Below are 20,360 nucleotides of genomic sequence, written 5' to 3'. Positions count from 1 at the left end.
GGAGCTGCAGCTGACAGACGGCTGCTTCTGTGGACAGAGACGCTGAACACAGGTCCAGTGAGAAGTGAGGAGGCTGCAGAGAGGCGGAGAGTGCGGATGGACTGTTGTGCTCACATGAGACAAAATCTTTTTTCTGCTTGTGATGATGTTTGAGAGGAACAGAGTTGACTCTACAGCTGACGCATCACTCTGGATTCCACCATATTTCTCTTTTGGTCGTTGCCTTGGTAATATGCATCCATGAGTTTGGGGGGCAGAGTTATTGAAGGAGCATGAAGGGAGGGGTGTATTTGTTTGGGTGTTTACTTCGAATATCAACAACCTTTCTCCAAAATGACTGACTCTCTAAGGGAATCTCCGATTGGACAGTTGCCTGCCTCCAATGTGCCCTCAAGGAGAAAAACATCCCCTGCACAGTCTGCAAATCCAGGCTTTACTTCGAATATCAACAATCTTTCTCCAGAATGACTGACTCTACCTTTAATTTTCTGTCAGTCGACTAATTGACTTTGTTTCTTCAGCTGAAAGAGCCACTTAACAGCAATTGAAGATCTAGTTTGTGTTTACCTCCAATGGTTTAAACCCTCACCTTACTGCAGTGAGGTGAAGCACACTCCAGGATGTGTCAGTACACTATGACATCACTTTTGGGTGTGGTGCAACAGAACACACTTGTGACCCAACTACACCCATCACTGATGCAAAGTGTGGTCAGAGAGGGCAGTGAAATGCTTTTTTTGAAGATAGTGTTAAAGAAGAAGGCTGGTGACTTTTTTAAAAATGTTTTTCTTATTGTCAACAAATCTCATGTTTAGACTCAAACCAACAATGAACTCATCAAGTACTGTGTGTGTATCCAAAGCCTGATATATCTTATTCCTCTGTGCCATAGACCTTGTTGTCCAAAACTATTGAAAACAAGTAAGTGAGTCACAGCGCTGCTCTGGGTAACATGTTCCTTCATAATGAAAAGTTTGGTCAGGTTAGTTTGTTTAGAAAACCCATTTTCAGCCTCCAGAGAGTAGTTCTGTGTAAGGCAGACACCTCTGCACATTCGTGGGAACGTGGTTCTGTTACATTTGTGATGAATGTGGTTTTAGCTTAGTCAGTCAGTGCAGTCGTCTATGATCTGGGAGACTTGAGTTCAAGATCCGGTGTGGGGATCTCCTTCGTAAGAGGGTTTGTTCAGCTGCCTCAACAAATATAGATACAAATACAAATACTGGGCTCTCTGCACATCCCTACTAGCTTGTTGTGCTACATATAACAACCTTTTGATTCTCACTCTACATTTCTGGAAGAAGTTGTGAGGGGCAGAACTGCGGTATTTGAGACCTACTAATTAGTAACAGTTTTTTGCTCAGTTTTTACAGTTTTTTGTTATTATTTTATGAAAACTTGGGTCTTGCCTTCATCCAGTCACACAGAAAAGGGTGCACACAAGGAGCAAGACATAAAAATTCCCCCCTGAACTACAGCAGTGAATAGACTTTCCCCCCCAACACTAACTACTTCTCACAGCTTCCAGTATCAGTGTGCCTGGCAACACAAAACCAGGCAGTTAAAGAAAGGAAAACCTTTTTGAATGATGCCATCAAAGGTTTACAGCACTTGTCTGTGTATATGTGTGTTTGTGTGCGTGTGTATGTGTGTGTGTGTGTGTGTGTGTGTGTTTGTAGCAACAGTTCAGTAGTGCCTGCATAATTCATGAGGACAGCATGTAGGCTGCTAATGATGATGAAAGCCTTGTCAGTTGGCCTGTTGTGTTCATGTACAAACACACACACACACACACCCACCCACGCACTCACACACATACACAGCACACACATGAACATACACCACATGCTTCAGTGTACGGCGGCCCTTTGACACATCCACTTATAGAAAGCAATGAGTGCGCTGTAATTAGGCTGGAGGTGAGTCATCATGCCAATCTGATCTATTGAGACTCTTAATATGATACTCATCGCCACCGTCTGCAGGGCCACAGGGCAATTACCATAACAAGTCTGCAGCCTTTTAGATAGCTGACCAGAACTTTCTCCACAAGCTTAGCATAAATACAAGCACTGCTGTTAATAATCTGTAATATGAATGCAATATAGGGCTGCAACTAAAGATTATTGTCATTATCAATTAATCTGTCGATTATTTGCTTGATTAATGGATTAGTTGTTTGGTCTGTAAAATGTCAGAATATGGTGAAAAATGTTGATCACTATTTCCCAAAGCTGAAGGTGACGTCCTCAAATGTCTTGTTTTATCCCAACCAACAAAGATATTCAGTTTACTGTCATAGAGGACTAAAGAAACCAGAAAATATTCACATTTTAGAAGCTGGAATCAGAGAATTTGAATTTGAACTCACTCTAAACGATTAATTGATAGAAAATAGTTGATGATTAATTTAATAATTGACAACTAATCGATTAATTGACTAATCGTTGCAGTTGTAATGTAATATAATATGTAATATGTCATCAAATATAGCAACTGTACTCAGGCCAGAACAAATGTAAGTAAATTGTACTCAAACTGTTTGGAGTTGAGAATAAAACCAAATCAGCATTTGCACCGTGTGCTCCATACACTGATATAAAACACAACAGAAGAGGTGCTATTTAGATATAATAAAGACAAAAACAGGTGCTCCTGATGCAGCCAGAAGTCAGTGGAATGCAGATGACATAGAGTTGCAGTTCTATCAGGAGCTGTAAAGACTGATCCCTAATAAAAGCTGCAGGAAAAACATTGAGGGGGCGTGGAATTAAATGTACTATAATAGCTCACATGGTAAATTCACCATAAAGTACATTTCCACCGCACCAATCAATATCAATACAACAGAATCATATCATGCTCACCAGTCTGCTGCTCTGAGTCTCTCCTTTTAAACTAAAGTACTGGTTTCATTCACTAATGCACTTTATTTCTACTTTACCAGGTTTTCACTCACTAAGATTCTGTCAGTGAAATCAGACACTTCCTGCAGAAGCTTCACATTAAAAGCTTTACGGGAAAGGGAGGGATTAGGTCAAATGTGAAAGATCTGCGCAGGAAGTCTTGACTTTCATTGACGGCACACTGATCAGAGAAATAGCAAAGTAAAACTGACTGGAATTAAGAAGTGAATGAAAAGGGAAAGAGAAACTCACCAGTAGAGTGGTGAGTATAACATCATACTCTGTTGTTGTAAGGACTTTTAGTAAATAAACTATATATAGAAATATAGATACAGGACAGGACAGGTTGAAGAAGTGTTGGGTTTACAATAACATGAAACAGAATCATCAGCTGTAATAGTCTGCAGATGTAAAAGAGTGCTAAGCTAATTCTGGTACAATACATCAAATGGCAACATTTATGTTTGATATTGAATATATGTCCTTTCCAAATGAGTAAAATTAAATAAAATAAATGGGTGAATAACAAGAGAGGAAATGTACCCCCCTATATGTGAAGGTAGACTGCTTCATGGTATTAAAAAAAAGAAAAAAAACACAACCTTTGTGAACATAGCTCCATGTGAATCAGACTTCTGGTGAAAAAAGTGCATGGAAATTATATGTTGCATTTGTATTTAACTATGTAGACGTGTTAGTAAAGGCTTTTTAATTTTTATATTTGCAATGATATGGCAAGCCACTGAACCCACGGGGTGTGTGCGTTAACATGTATGAGCGTTAATGTACATACCATTACCCCGTGTTAACGTGTATACAGCTGGGAGCAACCACTTTCTAGTCTACTTGTATTTTTGAAATGAGCTCGGGGAAAAAGCTGATCTCATACCCCTCAGGGTACCCTGATCTTCCTCTTGCTTTTATGTTGTGATGGACTAAACTTTTTAGTTTTGTTAAATTCCTTTTTTAAAACAAAGAGTGAAAAGATTTTCCAAAAATGCTTTTTAATTACTGTATTTGGATACTGCGATACGTCAGATAAACCCTTATGGCAAATGCTTATGTTCCTCTTAAAAGCTTTTTCCATACTCATCGGCAGGGCTGGAGTATGAAGAGGAGACATGTTTAAATTTCATAGTAGAATGATCTGCATTTTCTTGACAGAATACACCAGTGAGTTAGCATAGCACTTTCACAAAGTTGGGGGAACTTTTAGAGACAAGATATCCAAAAACACTGGATCCTACACTTTGATAATGCAACTCAATCATTAGATCATCCCTGCCTGATAAATGTGTAACCTCCTCAGAACTTCTGTAATAAATTTGTTTGGAAGCACAAGCAGAGATAACTCAGATGATGTCACTATGGCATCATAAGGGAGTCTTTTTTTCCTCCAGAGCCACAGGAGATATTATACAACTGTCTTCCTCATAACTAATAAACTGCCATATGCTTCTTAAACATTTTTCAAAGCATGAGGAACTCCTCAGACATCTGATACCACATGTGCTACGACAGCAAGGACACACTGCTCCTGTAGAAACACATCTTCTGTTAAAACTGCTTTGGTTTAGAGCTGCAACGATTAGTAGAGAAAATGAATGACAGATTAATTGATAATGAAAATAATCGTTAGCTGCAGCTCTGCTTTGGATGAACTGAACCATAGACCATGACCCAGCACGGTCTGGAGTCTAGAAAGCAGACACCTAACTGACACACAGACAGATTTCCGAGCTGTCTGTGCTTCTATTTACTGACAGCTTCTTGGACTAATCCCTGCTCTGTCAGTACTAGATTAGTGAAATCTATCTAAATTGAAAGCTTTACACACTGTCGATGACATTAGCGTTAGTGAGATAATAATCATAAAAGGTTCATGTAAAGCCACTGAATGGAGGAAGTACAGTATTTTTTGGCACTGTGCGCCTGTTGGCCAGTGAGGAAACATTGACACAGTTTAACTATAGACAGAGACTTGCTAGTAGCTGATCCTGTGCCAGTAAATAGTGGGTGGTGTGTTTTGAAGCTGACTGAATACACAGGAACTATACACTCTCAATCTCAGCCTCATCTCATCGCAGTGAGAACAGACAAGTCTTGCATATGGATATTTTCTGTCACATGAAAGGCTGAAAAAAAGAAATTGGAAACTTGCTTGCAGACGAGCGTTAACAGTTGCGTGTGTGTGTGTGTGTGTGTAGTCACGTGAGTGTGTGTTGTAAGCATTTGCCACTGCCCTGCATTTGTGTGTGAGTGTGTGAATAGGAGCTCTCGCCCTGATGAGCACTTTCTCCATCCTTTGTCGGTCTGCTGTGCAGTGTGTAATCTGGGATTAGCCGTCCATTTGATGTTATGTCATCACCAGGGAGCTCAGGCATGCTCTCTGCTAAAGGAGGGAGAAAGGGTTAATCTCAGTTCTAACATCTGTGAGAACACAAGTGTGTGTGCTCATGTTTATTGTAGTTTTAACGTGTAGGTCCAATGTACAAATCTAAAATTCAATTTTTTTTATCCTTATGTTGTCTGGATTTGTGTGAGCAGGAATTAGAAGGAATGTTCAGAAATTCTGAGGCTCCAAAACAACATCAAACACCAAATTCACTTTAATTATCCTTTGAATCAGTAACTAGTAGCCATCATTGTAGCTGCAACTCACAGTTACTTTCATTATTGATTAATCTTCAGATTATTTACTTGTTTATTTGATTAATCGTTCTGTCTATAAATGCTATTCAACCAGTGAATATTTGGCATTTTGCTTTAAATAGTAAACAGAATCATTTTCTGCCAATCAACTAATTGATTAATCGTTGCAGCTCTAATTATATAAGTACTAAAATAAACATAAATCCATGAAAGCACCCCAAATCTGCACAATTCTCAACTTCAAATTTGATCACTTTTAAAACCTTCTTAATAGCTATACAAAGAAAAAAATAATACCATTTCCACAGCAAAAAAGTTAAAACTATAATAAAGTATACAATGTTATTTTGTTTTGTAAGTTAATTAGGGATGCACTGCTGCTGATATGAAAATTCCTGGCTGAATAGGGGTGATAGTGAATGAGGAATGATGTTCTATAGTCCCTGCTCTTGAAACTATACAAGCCTAACCATAGTCTAAGGTAATACAACTGTTCTGACTACAGATCTTACATGAATTAAATGCTATGATGAATATAACATAAGAGATGGCTACCGCTGAATATGAACATATCTGCTGAAACAGTGGAAGGGTGCCAACAGTCACATCCCTCTTTACATAGGTGTCAAAAGAATTTCTTCTTAATGACCTTTAAATAATGGAGTATCAAAGTTTAAGTTGAATTTATTTTCTTGTACAAGAAGGAGCGTTTCACAGCGCAACACACAGGATGAGGTTACAAAGAAAAGGCTCGTCATGGAGCATTCACAGTTGGTTTATATACCTTACAAATGGGCGTTTCAGTTTTCTCCTGTTGTTTACAGACACATTCCACAGATAACGTCATGACATTTTCTCAGTTCTCTAATTGGTGGCCAGCTGAAGATCCTTAAATCAAGATGACACCCTCCTGACCTGTCTCTGACCTTTATTCTTTTCTGACTTCCTCTAAAGTACTGACCTCCACTGTTAGCCTTAGCTGCTGTGTTTGCTATTTATGCAACATTGTAGAACCAAACAGGAACATTCACCATGACATGTAAAAGCAAGAACACACACATAGTATGATTTTATGACATCTAATCACAATATAATCCTAATTTTTATAACAATAGATCTACTTGTATTTTTCCCCCTTGAAATCTTCATAGAGTAACTTGTAGACTACACAGTGCAAGGACACTTCTAAACAGTTTGATGTGATCTTCCTGTGCGTAGTGCTATAGAATCACAATCCTTTATGGTTAGAACAGATGTCACATTTCTATCAAACCATGGGGCGCTATACAGCAGAAGAATGAGGACTTTCTGGTCAAATGAATCTGACAAGTCAGCAGAAATATCTGTAAGCATGACAGCTGAAATAAAAAAAACCTGAGTTTTATCAAATTAGGAGGTGTCCTAGGTAAGCAAACTTCACATGGTGCTCCATTCAACTTGCATTGAGGTGTTATTTTTACATGTCCAGACATGCCTGGTCATAAGAAGAATAATGAATAATGACCCTGGGTGAATGCAGCCTGCAGGTCTGTTATTCAGGTAAGCTCTGGTAGCTCTGCCAGAGGGCTAGACTTTCTTGTTTTTAGTTTTGCGGTGCACTGCTGTTTGGACTCTCTTGCTTCCTCTAGTTGTTGGATAACTGACAACATGTGTGCAGGTGTTTGTCATATAGAATTTAAGTTTATCCCTGGTTTTATTGGAAACATTACAATATCTATCCTCATTGACTCACATGTCTGTTCTTACTGTGTTAAATTTCAAAAAGTTTTACAAAAACCGCAGCTTTTCTATAACTCAAAGGTCTCAAATGTAAAAACAATGATTGTATGGGAGGTGCAAACAGGTTATGCAAACCAATGATTGTGTATGTTACCTATTATCCTGGGTGGTTGAGTCTCGAGAGCAGGCATCACCCAAAGCCAAATATAAGAGCCAGGACTTGATGATTTAATGAGAGGACATAATCACAGAGCTGAACAGGAGAGCAAATCTGTAGAGACTGTGAGAGGCCCACTGCAACAAATCCTCCAAATTCAATCACCAAAAAGATCATTTGATCATGTACCCTCCAGAGCACATTGGAACATTTTCTAATCTGGCACCCCTATTGGCAGTAATCGGCAGGGCAACTGCCTTTGTCTGTGCTTTCCAAAACTGTTACAAATCATTGTTAAAAAAGAATGATGTTTTATGATGTGACAACAAGTGTTAAAGGGGACATTTTCTGCACATTTACAGGTCTATATTTTTAATCTAGGGCTCTACTGGAATATCTATTAATAAAAAAAACTCCTTATTTAACTGTTATTGACCCTTTACACAGCCCCTCAGCTCAGCCTCTGTCTGAAACAGGCTGTTTTAGCTCCTGTCTCTTTAAGGCCCCTACTGAGCCCACTCTGTTCTGATCTTCCAGAAGCTGCGTCTTGGTTGACTTCCGGCGGATTGGGAGGCTATGTAAGCAAACAGTAGTAGCAAGATTTCCCTTCTTTTTCTTGTTCTTTACTGGAAATGCAAACTCAAATACATCCATACATGTTTGAGCAGGAATATGAAAGTGGATAATGCAATCAACACGGAAAAACCTTAGCAACAACCTTAGCAACAAAGGCTAAAGAACTGACTCCCGTTTATGGGCGTGTGAGGATATAACACCGCTCGCCACCTCACTGTTACCTGACGAGGCGAGCCATGCTGGCTGGTCTGAAAAATAACAGTTCCAGTGAGCGCAGCGAGAGAAAGATCTGCTTTTGAGTGTGGCTTTCTTATTACATTGTGCCTAATATAGCGCTCATGGATGAGCTCAACACCAAGCTTTTTTTGGCTAGCACAGCCTTAGTTGGTCTGGGAGGTGGCTGAGGCAGCAGGCACTGATGGTGCTCTGCCCTGCCTGCGTGCTCTCCTCCTTGCTGTGGTGTTGCGGCGATGGACCTGGTCTCGTCTCTGGCTTGAAGAAGGTGCATGCGGCAGATGATGGCTCAGCTGTGCCTTCTCCTATTCCAGCCTCTTGAAGCGCTGAGCTAATCCTAACCCTAACCCAACACGCAGTCAGGTTTTTAATCGTGCTGATGGTGTGGCCTAGAAAATCAGCCTGCTCTGTTGTGACGGGGGCGTCCAGCGGTGTATTAGCTGCAGCAACACCCAACATTCCCAGATTGTTAGCTGCTGCAGCCACCTGCGCCACGGCAGCCTGAATATTTTTTGGAAAATATTCCAGCGTGTCCCTATCCTGCACCAGTGGAGGCTGCAGCTTCCTGCTCCCCAACCAGCCAGCTGAGTGAGGAATCAGGAGGCAGAGACAGCTTGTCTATGTATGGCCCTGCACTTTCAGGAAGGAAACCAGTCGCGCCGCTAGTGACTTCGTTTTCAGCGGCTCCTTCCAGGATGCTTCGACACACTGCCAAATGTCTAGGAGTAGAGGCAAAACAAAGGCGGGTTGGCCTGCTACGTAATGCAAATTTCAGTGGGCGATTACGTGAGTATGATTGGAGGAGAGTATTCCCCATAGAGTCCAGTAGAGGACGGAGCCTGTCATGGAGAAACATGCACCTTTGGTTCAAACGGTTTACACTTCAGTGAAACAAAACTCACAGAAAAAAGTAAAAGAGTTTTAGGATAAGAATATGAACATTGTCTTATATTCAGGCCAATTCAGCAGTTGTCTATCTTTTCCATACCTTAACCATTGTGTAGCTGCTACAGTATGCACACATCTTCTAGAAATAATGTAAAAAACATTGCTGCTGAATGTTCCAGAACTTGGAATCCAGGGTATAGCAGAGTTGTCCTGCAGCAATTGTCCTGCTTTTTCTCTTCCTCATCCTTCCTGTAACATTCAAAACTGATCCACCAACCTAAAAGAGCTGAAAATGTTCAAAACTAGATGCAGATCAATCAGTGGACAAAGAGTCAGCAGGTGATCTATAACCTTTCTTTAGTCCCAGTATGATACTATGTATTTGTAATGTGGACTCATGGCCCTGTTTCAGAGCAGAGCTTAACCATTGCACTTGTAAACAAGCTGTGCACAAGACAATGCTATTCTTCCTGTAAGTTATCAACAAATATCTGAAGAGCACCTTTAAAAGAGGCACGTGACTGAGACCTCTGAGTTGTAATTTATCACTTAAATTTACAATGATTTGTAAGAGTATCCTCAGTAAAGATGCTTTGCAGAAACAATCATCTTTGACTTAAGATCCACCAGGGAAACAAGGCCCTGAATTTAAATCAAAGGCAAATATCACACTGCTATACTGGGTAAGTCAATGTTATCTGAATTTGCTCCTAAAATACCTGCTGCTTTCAGGCTGTGATCTCAGCTGTGTGTAAGCCAGATCCAGCTCCACTCCAGCAGCCACACTGACTGGAACAATTACTGGCTGAGAGATAGCACCCACTGAGAGGTGCACACACACACACACACACACACACACACACACGCTAACGGTGTTATCTCAGTTTTCTAGGTCTCAGATGGAAGCTGTAGTGAGTGGTCATCCACCACTCGTACCAGACACTGCACTGACACACTGCATTGCTGTTTGTCTGTCTGCTTCTGTCAGTCTGCCTGCCTGTCTGCGTCTCTCTCTCTGTCTGTCTGTCTGTCTGCGTCTATCTGTCTGTCTGCCTGTCTGTTTGTCTGTCTGTCTGCTTCTGTCTGCCTGTCTGTGTAGTAAATTTTTAGATTTTCAAACATGTCCTGAAGGCAGAGAAGAAGGGGATGATGAGCAATAGCTAACGTAGCTAACCTTTAATATGTTTAAAGACTATATTAAGTTTAAAATGCTTTTTTCAAATGACTTTCGTCGATGTCATTGTTGTCAGACAGTTTTACTTGTTTGTTTAATATGTTTGGCTCAGTTTAATATGCTTTGTTGTGTTCGCTTCATATTTGTAGTTGTGAGTGCCTGATATGGAGCAACATAAAAGCAACATTTGTTCACCGAATTTGTCCTAAAGACAAATTCTCCCCAGACTTGGTGTTGTTTTACAGGGGTACTTGCCTGGGAGGAGGCACTGCCTTAGAGGCTAAAGTCAGGGAACAAACATCACGGATTACATGAAAGACTATAACATGTTTGCCTGCAGTCTTGCTCTGCAATATGTGCACTGATACTGTATGTATCTATATGTTTAGGTAGGTATACACTGTATACCTGTGTATAAGCACCACTACACCCCTGCCCTCACTGTATGTTCTCATAGTTCTTGACTGGCTTGTCAAGCTGATGATGTTAAATGTATTAGTGTCATGGGCTTCTGGGAAATGTTGTCCTTAAAAGGCCTCTAAAAACAACTATACTGCATTGGGTTTTTGTTGTAGTTGTTGTTGTTTTCTTGTAGAAATGTACCATAACCAGACTAGAGAAAAAGAGTGAACCACATGACAAGAGCGAGATTATGTTGTAGGACTGGATTGTAAGTCATTTCCATTACTACCAATGTCAGTGTGATTTTTGGAAGTTTTCTTTTTTCTTGAAAATAAAACGAAAGTTGCGATTTCCCTGCAGTTCTCTATAACTACAAAACAATAAACTCTGTTTTCCAGTATTGCTCCTGTTTTTCCCCTTCCTCTCTGGCCTTCTTTTTTCTTCCCCCATTTTTCACTCTCTGTCATCTTCTCCCTGGAGTGGCAGTGCTATCAATGCGTTACATTATAACAGATGCCTCTTAACATGCACAACTGGAGTGGAACGATATTTTCAGAAAAGAGTGTATAGAGCCCCAGAGTGGTTGTCCTGGGGGGAAAGTGCTTCTTGTGAAAACAAAATGTTCTCTACATGCTGCCATGTGTGTCAGTATACTATTGAACGTGCACTCCAGATACTGTATACTGTATGTTGACAATACAAACCATACAAGACATAGTTACTGTATGAAATCCATTCAGTCTGCATATTTGATAACCGGAAATCCCATTAGCTTTCATAAGCATAGCGAATTATGAGTTCAGTATCACAGCACTGTCAACAGCTGGTTTGATAACTCACTGCCCAAACTTCTTGCAGGAAAGATAAAATCTGAACTCAACAAATTATTAAGCTGATTAACAACAATCAAGAAAATGTTTGTGTCACAACAAGGATTTAAAAAAGAAGCTGTATTTTTTCAATGTTGAGATTTGTCTTGCATTTCTCGGAAGAGTTAGCATAGCTGCTAGCAAGAGCTAACTAGGTAGAATTAAACCTGTATTAAATTATTTTTTGTCCGTTTGGGGGAAGCACAACAAGCTGTTACCATCTCACAAAGTTGATATGGCAAAGCAGCAAGCAGTTGCCTGTTTACCCATCCAGTAGAGCAACATTAGTATTCATTTGGAATGGTGTTTCTGGCCTCATGACGAATGAAAGTCCAATGCTCACTGTCCTTTCAGTTCTGTTTAGGTCTAAACCAACTCCTTAGAAGAAATATCTGTCTCTCTAGCTGCTAAATGCTCCACTATGTTCCTCAGCTAGTTGCTAACTGTCCACCTGCTGATTGATGCTACGTATGTAGTGTATAGTCAGTTTATCTGGAAACAGGTTGATGAGAGAGGTGAGAGTGAACCAAACAGTAAAGCTGTGGGCTGAAAATGCTAAAACAATCCATAGAGCTGATGAGAACTGCACGTGTGAACTGCACGTGACTCACGTGTGTGGCTTTGACTATGGGCAACCCGCTTTCACATTACACATAGTCATTTGAGCCATTGTTCAAATAAAAATATTAGGGATGTCCTGATCTAGTTTTTGTGGCCCTATCTGAGTCCCTTAATATTGTATATCTGCCAATACTGAGTCTGATCTGATGTTTTTTATATTACAGCTGAAGATATGCAGTGTTGATTTAATGACTGACAACTGATGTGCAGTAATACTATGTTCTGTTGAAGGTACACCAAATATAGCCATGCTATGGATTTGGATGTATTGTTTTGTTGCAGATATATGAATATGCTTCAAATATTGAGGTCCAGAAATTATTTAATGGGTTGCAAGAGCAGAAAATATGGCCTTTGGCACAAATTTTTTAACAAAGTACTTGATCCAAATACTGAAGGTCCTGGTTAAAAACTATAAAACTGATCAGCTCAAATTATTATAGCCAGTAGCTCTGGACCAAAGTATTGGACAGACAGACATCATCATTGTTAAACTCAACAAGAAGCATTCTCACAAAAAACAAATTTAAAATCCACAGTACAATGACATAAGTAGTTACTATTGACTTCATCAAGCATTGCTTGTTGGATGTTAAACCCTGCAGTCCTGCAAACTCATCTGCTGAGTTTCTTTATCAGCCAACTGTAGAGAAAGTTAATGGTATGATATATGTTGATCATGTTTATCACAAGGTTAAAATAATGTAAGTTAAACCAAGTGCATTCTTATTTTGTTTCTGTAATAAAATGCTCTATCCTCATTCCAGTGACACATATTTTGTACATTACAGTTGAATATTTTAACGTATCAAATAACAGGTGAGCATCGTATTTTAAATGTTTGTTTGCATCCTTTGAGAACACTGGAGTCTATAGAGTCTCAGTACCTCAGAAATCATACATAATTAGATGGAGATAGTTGATGTAAACCACAGCATGAGTGTGAAAATGCCTCTGAGCAAGCCTGTGCACTTTCCCTCTCAGTTTCAGGGAAAACCTTGTTGTTTTTATGAATGTAAATCTTATTTCTCATCTCAAGTCAAGTTACGCAAAAACAAATTTATTACGGCCCCAAATCACAATTCACAAAATCTGAAGTAATTTGTAGAGCATACAACATCCTCTCTCCACAGACACCAGTTTGGATATGACCCCTGCAGTTAGAGAACCAGTGGTATGAATAAGTGCTATTCCCCTTCATCATCTTGTTGTATATGCATGTTTGTGGAGATAAAAAGCAGTGCACAGTAGTGCAGCAAAGCAGAAAGGGAACCCTCCTGATTTTTTATCTCTCTATTATAACATGTTCTCACACACATATTGATACTGCTAATAACTTGTAACTTGTAGTTGAAATATGGCTTCTGTGAACCAGGCTTATTGAACAAGCTGGCAGCAGTATAGAGATATTTCCCTCTCAAGTTTTTAAGCGAGCCTCATCCTTCTAACCATTCAGAGAGGGCCAAGTCAGGGGTGGAAGCTTACAGCTGTCAATCAATATGTGAATGCACCTCTGATCTACTACTCCTCTCGGCTCCAACCTTGCTTTGCTTAAGAGTCTCATACAGATGATAGCTTGATTTCCTGAACTTGCATATTGTAACTTAAAAAAAATCAAGACTGTCCTCACACAACATTATTCATCACTTGTTCAAACATTTAACCTGTATTAATGTTTCCCCTACAAGCAACATCTGCGTTTCTCCTAGAAGCAATAGCAGATGTAAACATTGTTATAGTGACACAAAATGACTGAGGGAAGAGGTTGGAGTAGATGGATGAGAGTATAGAGTGTCAGAATTCAACCCAAGAGATCGTGGTTCACATCCTTTGTCATGCAAGTCAGTGTTGGTTTCTTTGTACCATGACAATGACCTTTCTCTAACCTTGACCAAGTAGAGCCTGAGAGTTTATTTTTGACCTGGAAAGAAGAAGTTTTAACTGCATCTCAGCAAACCATTTTCTGTGATTCAAATCTTAACCATGGTGCAGTTTTTAAAAATTCATTGGACATTTTTGCATTATTAGACAGTCTGTAGGAAAAGCAGACAGAAAAGATAGAAGACTTCAATAATGGATAACATGGTTACATGGTGTGCACCTACAGCTATGCCAACAAAATAATTCCTGTGCAGCTTTAAAAGTGAAAGTTCTTGCAAGAGCCTGGTGCTGCTGAGGTTGGTAGTGACAAATCTGCCACTGAGACACTCAAACCAAGCGAGACAACATACTGACTTACAGTTTATTTGTCTACTGCGGGGGTTTTCAAAGTCTGAGACTGTGTGCCTCGCCTCAGACAGAGCTTGGAAAAAGTTAGTTTACTTGCTTTGTTTCGCTCAATTCCTGGATGCCTACGGGATCATGATTATGTTATTCGATCCCATAGACACTCAACAGTTGAGCCAAGATAGCCTAATATTGCTGTTTGACATGTCTTCAGACTACACCAAACACATAAAAAAGTCTGTTCTAAGGCAATTATGAGTTTCTGACTCATAAGGGGAAGTGGGAAAAACAGTAAAATTCCCCAAAAATACTGTATCTCTGAACTGTCTATTTAACCAAATCACACACATTTAGGCTATTCTATGTGATCTCCTTTTGATAACTAATATAATAACTAGCATATTATTTTTTCACTTCCATTCACTGAGCCTCCCCTGAAACTGTTTGGAGCCCCCCTGGGGAAGCCTGCCTCCCACTTTGAAAACCTGTAGTTTACTGTACATATTTCCATCTGACCTCTTCTTCATTTAATGCACTGATGTATTATGGATTAACAGTAGCACACAGCTGGCTCTCCTGTCATTCATCTGAGCTGTGAACTTTGACCCCCATTAAGGAAGCTGTAATCTCATACTGCTTCCTCTCCTGCAGTGGCCATGGTAACAGTTACCAGGGCTGCGGACGGGAGCTGGCCAGTGGGTGTGGAGTCTCCTAGCAGGGGGGCAGGCTCTTATTGGTCATTTCATGTAGTGCTCTATTGTTTCTGTTGAAGGATGATGACTCAGTAGAACATATACATGTGATCATATATAACTGAGTTTATGAAATATTTCAACATGTTAATTTTATCTTTGCAAAACTATCCACCACCTCATTAAAACCCAAAGCTCTCACCATATCACTAGATGCTAATAGCTGAGCTAACAGGGAGATTTTTTCCTCTTTTGGATGTTGAACATTTTTCACCCAATACTTTTGCTATTTACGCAGTTAGAGGCACAAACACAATTTCTCATGTTGATCCACCCATCTGTGGTTTTCAAAATCATTCTCCATATTTCTCTTTTGTTTTGTGAGCATTATATTGGTGGCTTGGATCCACACCATTACTCTTAGCCATAGCAAACTGATATCTTCATGTCTATACAAGAAGACATACTTCCAGGGGACTGGAACTTGATTTTTATCTATGCATAAAAGATAAATATTTAAGAAAGAAAAGGGAACAGGAACAACATTTCTGTAATTGCAAGCCATTTTAATGACAAAAGGATTATGTTTTGTTTTGATTTTAAATATAGATTGGGATTTTTAAAGTTTATGCTGTGCTTTTCATTAACTACAATAATCTCCCTGTCTTCTTTCTCTAAACGTCTCCCTCAGATCAGTAAGCAGCAGCTGCAGACAGTCAAAGAGCGTTTCCAGCAGTTCCTCAATGGAGAAACACAGATTGTGGCAGATGAGGCCTTCATCAACGCCGTCCAGAGCTACTATGAGGTGAGTCAGGGAGTCTAAATCTACAATATATACTCAAAAGACCTACCTATATTAAATCTAGTTGTTGTTCATCTCAGGTGAATCATTTTGATTGCTTGCAATTTATTTACATATTAATTATATACTGTTTAGTTTGTAAGCCGTTGACAGTGCCTTTTGTAGCTGTAGCTGACCTCTGACTTTGCTGTAGAATTAGTTAAATACCAAATTCTGTATGATTACTATAAATAGAAACTGTCTATTCTAACTTTTGCAAGCTGTTAAATTCCTCTCACTGAGCCTTCTCTGGTTTAAATGAATCTGTCCAAGCAGGAAAACTAATAATGGGTGGAAAAGTATCCAAACCTCAGTGGAGATAACTTGTCTTGCTCTGAGAAATGATGCAGAGCATGCGCTAAGCTCCTCAGGGCAGTCTTAATAATGTGCTCCCAAATGGCTAGGATTCAGTGGGCTTTATCCACCCAGAATAGAATAGGGAAATAAAAAGTGTAGAAAGAAGAGGCAGGATCCTCACTGCAGTCTCTACTCCACTGTTCATTTACTGTTTTTGGCATTTGACACATTTGGAGTGACTCACAGTGAGTAGAATAAGCTTCAATTCTTGGATCGCTGGCACTACGAGAGGCCAATAATAACAAGTCAAAGGTCTCGGCCTTAGTGCTGCTACTGTATTTACTGTGAACACAGAATAATTATGTTCAAGCAGAATGCTTAGTAAAGAGACCAAGGGCAGAGACAAGGATACCGGATATACAGCATCATACAAGATAAGTGTTGTGTTAAAGGTGCAGTGTGTAGGATTTAGTGGCATCTGGCAGAATGGACTTGGCAAAAATGAAATATAGTATACATAATATTGTGTATAATCACCTAAAAATAAGAATAGTTGTGCTTTCGTTACCTTAGAATGAGCCCTTTATATCTACATAGGGAGTGGGTCCTCTTCCATGGAGGCCGCCATATTTCTACAGTAGCCCAGAACAGACAAACCAAACACTGGCTCTAGAGAGGGCCTTTCACACTTTTTGTGAGTTTTGCGGCCATCGTAGGTTCACATTCATCTCCAAAAGGCATATGCTAATAACTCTGCTCACTATTTTATATGAATTAACATATTGCATATTCTGCAAAATGAAAATGAAGACATTTAAGCTGTAATTTGCACTTTTGTTCCTTAAAAGTCTCTTGAAACATAAAGACGATTGAGATTCAAAGTTTGTTTTTGACTTGGACCTTGATAGAGTTTTTGATTATATCATATTTTATGATCAATCGTTTTGGAATTGTTGATGTATAAATTTCTATTTTTTCCTGAGCACTTTAAGGACTTCTTACATATATATTGGCTAAAGGTTGAGGATATGTTTATTGTTGACCTTGGAAACAGCAGTTGAGAAAACAATTCCACCACAAAGCATTTAGTAGTTTAGTTCTGAAAACTGGGCAAACTGCCTGCTGATGAAGATCATGTGATAAGATCAAAAACCTCAGAAAAAGTACTAAATGGAGTGTGGTCAGATTGTTTTCTCAGTTAAGACAGCTGTTTATTTTAATATCCACTTTGAAATCCACAAGATGGGTATAAAAAAAACAACAAAACTCCTCTTCACCACATTTACACAGATAATATGATGCCGATATCTTTTGGTTTTATTCACTATCAACATAATGCAGTGATTGTCTATGGTTACAGTGCAAACAGGAGATTCTAATAGTTCATTTAGCAAAACTTCTCATGATATAAATTTGCCAGAATATAAACGAATATAGGTTAAGGAAACAGAGCTCAGGTTAATTCAAACTAGCTGTATCTAAAATCACTCCCTGTTTATTATATAGTGCTCGATATTTACCATCCACCATTTTATTGACTGTCTGAATGCTGAGTATGTTAATATATTCACTGTATAGTGCCCTCAAAAATTCCACATGGAATGAAAAAGTAGAGTTCATGACATGTACACTACTTTCTGCTAACAATCCCACAATGCAATGCTGAAAATTACTGTCGTGTGACAGCTGATGGTGATGACGCGAAATGAAGATGATTAGTTAGTGTTTGAAATCTTGATTTGCTGCTCACTATTGAGTAAACTATTTAGTGTCTATTATATAGGGAGTAGTGAATGAGTGAATAAGGGAGGATTTTGGACACAGCCACTGACTCCATGGCAACATTACTTCCTGCCTTTATCCCCCAAAGCATTATGGGAACTGTAGTTTCAAAACTTAGAACTAGATTATCCCCAGTAAAAGAGAAAGAATCTCAATAAGAGTGACAAAATCTGTTAATATGATCTTTTCAAACTTTTTTTTGACACTATTTAGGCTCAAAATGTCCTGTCATGGTTCTTATATCCCTGGAATGCTGACACTCTCTATCCATCCATGTACAGATATTTTGCCGACGTGTGTTGAAAACCTATGGACATACAAGCAAAAAAATTCAAATAATTTCAAATCGCACAAAACTTTTTTTTTTTCCCCCAAAAAAGCTGTTCTAAAACATGTATAGTACAACTCATTGAGTTATAACTATGTAGGTATTTGCATTACTTAATATAGAATAGCCATGTAGAAAACGTTATGACAGGATAGAAACATGACATAAATATTAAAGGTACAGTTCCTGATTTTTCAAATTTTCCTTCCGTCACAATGTTTTAAAACTAATCACCTCTGCTGCGCTGTGAATTATGTTCATAAAAGCTCATCCAAGTAGAAGTGTTGCAAAGGAGGACATTTGGGGATTCGGAGGAGCTTTAGCAAAACAAGGTTTAGTTGGTGGTGCTGACACATTGACTGGCACTTCCTTATCAGTTAATGTGGCAGCACAAGCAAGCCAAATGAGAATGGTGTGATATTTAGCAGATGAAGCTGGTGGCACAGGTTATCCAATTCAATTAAACCTAAAGCTCTCAGCCCAGCTTTATCTTCAGGCTGAAACTGAGGCTGGCAGACAGAGAAGGAGAGGGAGAGATAGGGGGACAGGCAGAAATAGAAAGATAGAGAAAAAGAGAGGTCAGAGATGACAGGAATTTACCATCTATCAATCACAAGCCTGTATACAGTCTCTCAAATATAAATCAGCTTTCACTCAACTCAAAAATGTTTGGTTTGTGATTGAAATTCTTCTTGTTTTCTCTTAATTGGTGAAAAACTTGTAAAATGAAGAAATCACTGTGTATAAGAGCTGCTAGGAGAATACTGTGTTTTCATGAAAGGATAAGACTGGATTTATTCTATACTTTTCTAATTGTCAACAGATACCATGAAAAGACTAAAACCAGCAATTAGTTTGTCTGTCTCTCAGTGCTTTACTATACCCTGTCTGTGGTACCCCAAACCCATTTGTTCCTACTGAAGATGTAAATCTAACCAGGACACAAATACTGCGTATACCTTTATTCTAAAAAAAGGCTCAGCAATTTTCTAAAACAGTTGGGCACTGTAGTTTTTTAACAAACATTACTCAAACAGTAGGCAATAGTGCATTTGTTGGGGACTATTTTCAGTGGTGGATTAATCCACATTTTCTGCTCTAGAGAGTATTTCTGGAAGCAGGACAGTATGTGTGAGATTGAGTCAAAATAAACTAGTGTGTGTGTTCATAGTGATGAAGGAACATGTCACCCAGTGCAACAGTGTGGCTCACTGATGTGTTTTTAATAGGTTTTGGACAACATAAGGCACTGTGACACAGAGCAATAAGATATATCACACTTTGATACACACACAATGCTTGTAAGTAGATCAATTCATTGTTGGTTTTGGCTTTTTAATGTATGGGATATATTGATAATGAGGTAGTAACATTTGAGACTTTTGTACTGATGATTAAAATCCACTCAGATACAAGTTTTATTTAATTTATTATACATCAATAAATTATTATAAATAAATGTGTGCTTATACAGTATATTGCTTATTCCTAAATTAATGTATTTAATCAGATTACCACACAGCAAATCTGGACCACGTAGTATTCTAACATAGAAAACTGGTACTGCAAAGAGAAGGGGAGGCCCACCAGGAAGTTAGTCCAGCCATGCTTACAGAAATACGCTGCTGTTTTTATGAATGATGAAAAAAAATTCTCAAAGTCTCTTCTATTCTGTTGTTTGAAAATATTCTCTTTGCTGTCCAGTTAATTAGAAAAGACTGCCCTTTATTTTTTTCTGATCAATTTATTATACAATTTTTGTAGGTATATAATGTAAACAAATCATGGATAAATGCACACAGAGACACAAGTAGTCGAAAAAGTCAAAATAGGATACTGCATGTTGCATTGAGGTGAGTTATACAGAAGAAATAGAAGGGAAAAGAAAAAAAGAATAAGACTAAGAGATCCACATATAAAACACAACCAATACAGTCCTCACCCCCCTTTGAAAGATTACAACAGGATACAAAAATAAAACTTGTCTGTCAATTCA

At 38.9% G+C, this 20,360-nt stretch overlaps 1 protein-coding gene across 2 annotated transcripts in view; it reads left to right on the top strand.

Annotated features, from left to right (window-relative positions):
• The window catches only part of cadpsa (Ca2+-dependent activator protein for secretion a), a 202,536-nt gene that overhangs the window by 29,364 nt on the left and 152,812 nt on the right, over positions 1 to 20,360 (top strand). For both annotated transcript variants that reach the window (XM_042406222.1, XM_042406221.1), the window contains exon 2: positions 15,808 to 15,921. In XM_042406222.1, coding sequence (XP_042262156.1) covers positions 15,808 to 15,921 — 114 coding nt within the window. The remainder of the gene's footprint in view (positions 1 to 15,807; positions 15,922 to 20,360) is intronic.

This window comes from Thunnus maccoyii, chromosome 3 (assembly GCF_910596095.1).
Source record: "Thunnus maccoyii chromosome 3, fThuMac1.1, whole genome shotgun sequence".
Lineage (NCBI taxonomy): Eukaryota > Metazoa > Chordata > Actinopteri > Scombriformes > Scombridae > Thunnus > Thunnus maccoyii.
This window is presented reverse-complemented; position numbering and strand designations above follow the sequence as displayed.